At 50.2% G+C, this 7456-nt stretch overlaps 1 protein-coding gene across 2 annotated transcripts; it reads right to left on the bottom strand.

Annotated features, from left to right (window-relative positions):
• Positions 1-1213: 1213 nt before the first annotated feature.
• On the bottom strand, positions 1214-7228 carry LOC142454234 (5-hydroxytryptamine receptor 3C-like). Of its 2 annotated transcripts, XM_075555612.1 has the most exons (9): positions 7162-7228; positions 5802-5968; positions 4764-4808; positions 4190-4299; positions 3753-3922; positions 2934-3094; positions 1956-2160; positions 1573-1788; positions 1214-1443 (listed from the first exon to the last, which is right to left on the bottom strand). In XM_075555612.1, the coding sequence occupies exons 1-9, from the start codon at positions 7226-7228 to the stop codon at positions 1214-1216; spliced, it is 1371 nt and encodes a 456-aa protein (XP_075411727.1). The 2 variants fall into 2 exon arrangements, with proteins under 2 accessions (XP_075411727.1, XP_075411728.1); XM_075555613.1 differs by lacking the exon at positions 4764-4808.
• Positions 7229-7456: the final 228 nt, after the last annotated feature.

Raw genomic sequence — 7456 nt, 5'->3', positions numbered from 1 at the left:
AGCCTGGGCTAGCATTTAAAATCTCTCTCTCTCCCACCACATGGACCACCAAGAGGGGCTGAGGTGAGCATGCTACCATGAATTGTGTCTGACTCCATTTATTTCAACATTTCTCGTCTATCTCTCATGCTCTCTATAACTTTACTATAAGCTTTACTTATTATCGCTGTACAATTGCGCCTACCGGACCCGTAATGATGTGTTAGGGGCTGGCTTCCCGTAACATGGCTCCATATGGCTTATTAAAAATAAATAAATAAAAAGACATTGAAGTCTTAAACCAGACAAAAGAGGAGTCAAAGACAAGGAGACATCACTTGGGTGAAGGAGGCCATTAACACAAGATCAGAATGGCGTCCGAGGGGATAAGTTCAGAGGCTTGTGAAGAACCTGGGTGAGCAAAGGAAACTCACAACAGCATGATGGGGGCAGATAAATAAGTCACAGTTCTTGGCAGATCTTCAGAAGTGAGAGCTGGGCCATGACTGGGACACGCGCATGATACTAGAAAAAGAACTCACAAGATTGGCGCAGGGCCTTCCTACCAAGGCAGCCGGGCATGACTCATGACCCTGGGCATCAGAAGAGCACTCTCCACCAAGGCATACCCAGGCAAGCACCTAAGGGGGACGGCTCCTCCCTGGGTTACTCAGACATTCTTCAGTGCACTCTGTCCAAGGGAAAGCCTGTTCACATCCCTGGTTCATAGTCACAAGAAATTTAATGGAGAATGTAAATGGATTTGGGATTTTCCCCTGCTAACCTTAGCCTTCTGCAAGCATTGTACTCGGAATTTAAGCTCTAATACAATCCCTTCCTGTGCTCCTGGGTTTTCTTTGTTCACAGGAGTTGGTGTACTGCAATCCCAAAGCGGTTGACTCCATAATAGAAGGCATGAAAGAGACAGCTTTCTGCCTAGTGGTTTATTGGGGGTGATTCAAGCAAAGAACTCTTGTGGGAACCTGATTCCTGAGGCAGCAGAGAGGAGGACTGATGGGAGAACTGAGGAGGAAGGAGGGGCTGCAGGAGCAGGTCCTAACTTTAAGGGTGTGTGACACTACCCAGGTCTGCTCTGAACATGCACGGAGGGACTGACCGAAGGACAGAATAGTTGCTAGAGCTGTTTGGGTGAAAAATTAGACTGGCCCAAGAACCTGAGTGGTGTCTGGAGGCCAGGGGATGCTCCAGGTAGAGTTTGCAGGTGAGCATCTGCTTAGGTGATCCAGAGGACGGTGATGGTGAGGATGGAGGACACCAGGAAGAGCAGGTAGAGGCGGAAAAGCAGGTTGTCCATCATGTGGCTGAACTGTACCCACACGCCAACCAAGTGTTGCTTCTGGGCCTCGTGTTCCTGCTGAGCCCTTGTTGATTCATTGTGCTCCTTTGGCTCTGCCTGTCCAGGGCAGGGCACCTTCCCCGCTAACATCCCTGGCTCCATCAGGCCTGTGGAGAGGACAGAGAGAGCCTCATCCATGGCTGGGAAGGCTACCCTCAGAGGGGCAGGAAGCAGGAGCAGAGGAGGGGAGGTGTTGGAAGAGGGGGTGAGGGCAGTGCTGGCTTCCACCTGCTTACCAGGTAGCTGGGTGGGCGTGAGAGCCAGGCCCTTCTGTTCTGTGTGGGGTGCAGTGGGGCAGCACTTGCTGGGGCAGGTGCAGACCAGCAGTAGGGAGTGGAGCCACTCAGGCATGGGTGGAGGCTCGGTGGTGGCCAGGTGCAGCAGGTAGGTGATGAAGACCGTCTCGAGCAGGCTGAGCACCATCAGGGACAGACACAGGGCAAAGTAGACACCTGGGGTGGAGGCAGGCCAGTGTGGGGGCCACAGACACCACTGAGTCCCCACCCCAACCCTGCCCAACCCTCCCTGGCAAGCACAGTACGTCCAATACGTCCCCTTCCTGGAACTCATTCACTTTGCCGTGCCCCATGTCACTTCCTAAAGGTTAGAGGGAGCATACTGATGAGGGGGGTGCCACTGGTGGGGAGTAAGTCATTCATCATGATCAGGAAGACGTTGTAGCCCAGCAGAAGCGTTATCTTGAACGGGGCTCGGTTCCCGCTCTCTGCCGGCAGGTAGAAGCTGAGGGCGTCGATGGCAACCAGAAAGCTACTGGGCACCAGCAGGTTGATGACGTAGAGACTGGGCCTGCGCCGGATGGCCACCTGGTGGGGGGAAAGAGTGACCAGTGACAAATGAGTAGCTGGGCAGCTGACTCTCTAGGTATAAGTGCAAGAATTGGGATTTGAACCAGACCCAATTGTGTAGCAAGGATCACCACCTCTCTTTCCCTATCTCTCCCTCCTAAGGCACTTTACTCGCCCCAGCTTTGACTCGGCCATGCTCCTTATAGAAGAATGCATCTGATTCCTTCTTGGCCCGCAGTGCCAATTTTCTGCAATTACACTTTCTCTCCTTACTTAGGTACTCCTGGAGTCGGATGAGTACCCCTGCAGGCCGCTCCCTGTCTGCAGACAGGGCTTGCTTTCTTCCCCACCATCTCATCTTTAGTGACTTTGTTGATGGCTCAGTGGGGAAAAAGGCAAGGCACTGACAGACATCTGGGGATCAGGAGGATTTGGAGTCATCATATCCTTAAGGCGAATAGTTCATTACTTCCTCCACTATCTTAAAACAAAACCATTAAGGTTCCTGTCCACTGAAAGTTCTGTTCGCCCCAGGAGGTTGACCATCACCGTGAACCAGGGACATATGATCTTGGTTTCTTCCGTCAAGGGAAGATTGATCCAACAAGATTTAGTGAGTGCCAACCATTTGCCAGCTTCTATTATAAGTTCTGGAGATGAGTCAGAAGGCGGTGGGACTAAAATCTCGGCTCTTTGTGGAACTGACTTTCTGGTGGAAGAGCTTAACTTCCAATGGTTGACCTAAGCCATGAGTCTTAGGAGAGGACCACAACCAGGGCCCTGCAGCTCACATGAAAAATGATCTGGTCATACTGGTTGGTGCCCACAACCATCTTCTTTGCTCTTTGGTGGATACCCAGAAGCATCCACTCCCCATGGCTCCGAATGAGGCTCAGCGATGTGTTTGAAATCTCCTGCACGTCCTTCTCCATGTCCAGGACCATGTTCTCCACTGCGAAGGAGACCAAGACCACTCAGGCTCTCCTGTCTTCCCACCTCCCTGGTCCAGACTACTGGATTTCTCACCACGTTTCCTCTACAGAAAGACATGGCTCTCTACTCCCATAAAGAATGACAGTCTCAGGGCAGTTCTACCCTGTCCTCTAGGGTCACTCTGAGTCCCAGGCTCCTGGATGGCAGTGAATGTGATTTGGTTTTAAGGCTCTACAGTACTTAAATTTGATTCCCTCACTGGTTCCGTTTTCTGTCCTTTCCTCGTTCATAATCTTTCCTTGGCTTCTCAAGAGGCAACTATGCCCACTCCTCACTTATCGACCTGGTCAGGTTCCCCAAACCAGGTCATTGTGCAAAAACTAGCATTCTGCTAAAATGGAGAATGACCACATCATTAGATAACTGTCCAATGACATCACTACACGGCTGCCAAACCACTGAGAAGCATCGCCCAGCCAAGTTGACCCAGACCCTTAACTGTCAGAGCTAATGTCACTCTCATCTTACACCTCAGTGTTCATGGTTGCCAGACATATGTTGTTAATGCATAAAATAGATGGATAGTAGACTTTTTTTTACCATTGTCATAAATATGAAATGCTGAGTAACCAGATGGTTGACACGTGAACAACAGGTGTGTAAGGAGCCTTACTCACCTGTGTAGACAAAAGACTCAAAGGTAAGCGTACAATTCTGTTGGTCAAAAGGGAAATAGAAGATGTCCAGTTTACAGATGCTGACCACCTTCATTGGCTTGTCGTACTTGATTCGACCTTCATTGTTGACATACACCATGAGACCTGGAGGCGTCTGATCCACGTCCATGCTGCATGTGAGAAGAAAGTGGAGGAAGGCCGAAAGCATTTCCCATCTGATCTGGCCTTTCTCTGCTCCCAGGTCACTACGCTCTGGCACGCCGCCTTTGCTCATATGACTCCCTGCTTCCACCTAACACTGGATTCTGGGAGTTGTGCAAGCGAGTGAAGTCAGATTGTGTTCTTTTCTAAGTTGAGGCTTGGCATGGCCCCCAGGGGTTTCATCGTACCCTTCCCCGGTGGGCTGGCCTCCTTGCTTTTCGTGGCCTGATACTCACAACTCTTCGATGAAGATGTCTGGAAGCCACAGGTTCTCAGCGGCTATGCTAAGCTTCCTGATGCCTCCACACGCCTCTGGGTTCCACGTGATGAAGGGATTGTACCAGACCTACAGGAGACCAGGGCATGGGATACACAGATGGAAGGAACTTGCTTGAGTCTCGCTCGATCTCCTGCACTTTCCACATTACCACCCTGTCCCCCCTCCACCCCAGTTCTTTATTCTCCCACGCCCTCTCTTAGTCATGGCTGTCATGGGATCACGAACAAAGAGCTTACTTGCCTCAACTTCTCTCTCTGTTTTCAAGGGAGCCTGTGGCTATGAATGCCTTGGGAAGGAGCCACTTAAATACTGGCTTCCCTTATCTTGGTCTGTCTAGTTTCCCGGTCTCATCTCCGCCTTTGGAAACTGGCAGCATGATCTAGACATTTGTGCTCTCAGCATCGGTCTGAAACGGTTTGGACTGGTCTAACTTGTGCGCATTCTCAACGTTAGCCAATGTCACCTACAAAACTGAGCCCAGGGGTGGAAGAGGAGTGCATAAAGTCAAGGGGACACCGAGCCCACCATACCACATTTAGCCACAGGAATGAGGTCATCAGCTGAAGGTGGGCATCCTGAAAAACAAACAAACAAACAATTTCCATCCAAGAGCATTAATGCCATGCTCCCTCTCTTACGCACTTCCAAGGCTATTCCACAGGACAATTCAAGTTCACAGTCACAAACCACTACAACATGTAGGACAAGACAACCCAGGATTTTTGGAAAATGTGAATGAACACACACACACACCACTCTGAGGAGCCCACTGGAAATGAGTTTTTTTCATATATATATGGAAAAATTATATATATATAATTTTATTAGGAGCCCATACAACTCTTTTTTTAATCATTTTATTATGGGCTCACACAACTCTTATCACAATCCATATATACATCAATTTTGTAAAGCACATTTGTACATTCATTGCCCTCATCATTCTGAAAACATTTGCTCTGCACTTAAGCCCCTGATATCAGCTCCTCATTTTTCCCCCTCCCTCCCAGCTCCCCTCTCCCTCATGAACCCTTGATAATTTATAAATTATTATTTTGTTATATCTTGTCCTGTCCGATGTCTCCCTTCACCCACTTTTCTGTTGTCTGTCCCCCAGAGAGGAGGTCGCCTATAGATCCTTGTAATCGGGTCCCCCTTTCCAACCCACCCTCCCTCTACGTTCCCACTATCACCACTTATACCACTGGTCCCTGTGTTTTTGTTCCTATCTGTACCAGTGTCCATCCTCTGGTCTAGCCAGACTTGCAAGGTAGAATTGGGACCATGATAGTAGGGTGGGGGGGGGGGGCGTCGGTGGGGAGGAAGCATTTAGGAACTAGAGGAAAGTTGTATTTTTCACCATTGCTACATCGCACCCTGTCTGGCTTGTCGGAAATGGGTTTCTTATGGAGTATTTCCCAAAGGGGCACATTTTACCTAGCGAAGTGTCACGGGAACATTTCTCTTCGTGTCTTGCCACCCCGCTGGATGAAGCTTGCATTTTATGCAATCCCATCAGGTGCCCCACTGCTCACCCCTAGAGGCTCCCTCGTTGGGTCAGGACTCACCACTTCGAGGATGGCAGAAAGGGTGAAGGAGACGTTGACATGAGTGGGGCTGCTGTAGTTGAGGACGGGTCGGAAGGCCTTTCTGGCGAACACGGCTTGGAAGGCAGCAGGGTCCACTCCATGCCGGTCAAACCCTGAGCAGTTGATGATGAAGGCGTCCCCTCTTCCTGTAGAGGGCAGCAAGCCTGTGGGATGGGACGGGGGCTCGGGAGGAGTGCGTGGCGGGGCTGGAGCCTGGGGGGGAGGGCGGTTCTGCAAGTACACAGTGGGCACCTACAGAAACACGTGAGCCTCCCTCTTCTGGGCCAGGGAGGATGGACTGGTCTGGTATGCAAATGGTGGAAGTTGATGAGGTGAGCTGAGTCCGGGCTCAGTCCCCGAGTCCATTGTCTCTGCCCCCATGCAAAACTTGTCCAAATGTGAATGCAAACTCAGCCCTGGCCACCACTTTACCGCGTCCTGTCATGTCTTTGACAAGCTCACCACAACCCTCCCCACCGCCACTCAATGGCCTTCCCTTGTTCACCAACGTCCTTGAGCCGTCAGGGTAATGTCACTGACAAATTCTGCAATCATAGTCTCCTCACTGCATTCGTAAATCACAGGTGATCATAAATCCGCGGGGCGGGAAGTAGCATGAAAAATGTGGACCTTAAGGAAGAAGCTTGGGTTTGCAATTCCATGCATGTTTAGTCGTGGTCTGACCAGGCTCTTTAAAAACCCAGTCCTCACCCTGACCCTCTTTTAAAGTGAGGGTCCCTCAGGACCCAGCTAACACCAAATGCCTGTCCGGTCTTGAGCCAGTCTTAGAGCCAAAACCGAGAAGGAGCTGATGGCATCTCCTGGCAGAGTCTTTTTATTCCTTCGGCTCTCATACTGTCCTTCATGACTACTTCTCTACAGTGCACAAGAGAAACACTGAGAATTGGCAAAAATCATAATGGGAGCGTTTCCCTCTTTCACTGTCGATCTTTTCCACCTCTTTCCCCTCAGCATCTTCTCTGGCTCATTTCATTTGGCTTCAAGGAAGCTGAGACAGAATGGTTTTCTTCTTCTTTATAAACAGTTGATATGCAGGAACTATGGAGATAGAACTACGCGTGCCGAGAGAGAGAGAGAGAGAGAGAGAGAGAGAGAGAGAGAGAGAGAGAGAGAGAGGAGAAGAGGTCAACATAAGTATGGAAAGTAGAGATGCAGATAGATAGAGACAATGGACTAATTGCTAGGCCCTTCGGAAGAGGTGCAACACGATGGTACCGTTTCTTAGGCGCACAAACATCCAGCCTCTGGCTGTCTGGGCATAACAAAACTTGGCCTGAATGTACAGGCTGCTTTTGCTCTTGCTCTCATCCTCGCTTACCTTGAAGCACAAGGTGGAGAATCAGGCCGAAGAGGAATCCTCTCTCATGGGGCCAACCTCTTTCCATTTTCTTCTGCTTGGCTCTCCTCTGGACACTTAGTGATGCTGTTGACCTTAAAAGGCCACAGGCCACACCTTGAGGCCAAGCTTTGAATAATACAGGTGTCAGGTAGCATTACTCACCTCTCTGGCAAGCACCCCTGGTGACAAGAGACTGTCACAGGAGAAATACCCCGACCCTAGTCCTTGGCTAGGCCGGAGTCTCCAACAGGAACCTGTTTGAAGAGGAGGACGT

Source organism: Tenrec ecaudatus, chromosome 8 (genome assembly GCF_050624435.1).
Source record: "Tenrec ecaudatus isolate mTenEca1 chromosome 8, mTenEca1.hap1, whole genome shotgun sequence".
NCBI lineage: Eukaryota > Metazoa > Chordata > Mammalia > Afrosoricida > Tenrecidae > Tenrec > Tenrec ecaudatus.
This window is presented reverse-complemented; position numbering and strand designations above follow the sequence as displayed.

Coding starts and splice junctions, on each gene's coding strand:
- LOC142454234 (XM_075555612.1), bottom strand. CDS start 7,228: ATGGAAAGAGGTTGGCCCCATGAGAGAGGATTCCTCTTCGGCCTGATT. Junction 3,095..3,752: donor TGAGTCTTTTGTCTACACAG/GTGAGTAAGGCT, acceptor TCTCCTTCGCAG/TGGAGAACATGGTCCTGGAC. Junction 1,444..1,572: donor CACGCCCACCCAGCTACCTG/GTAAGCAGGTGG, acceptor TCCTCTCCACAG/GCCTGATGGAGCCAGGGATG.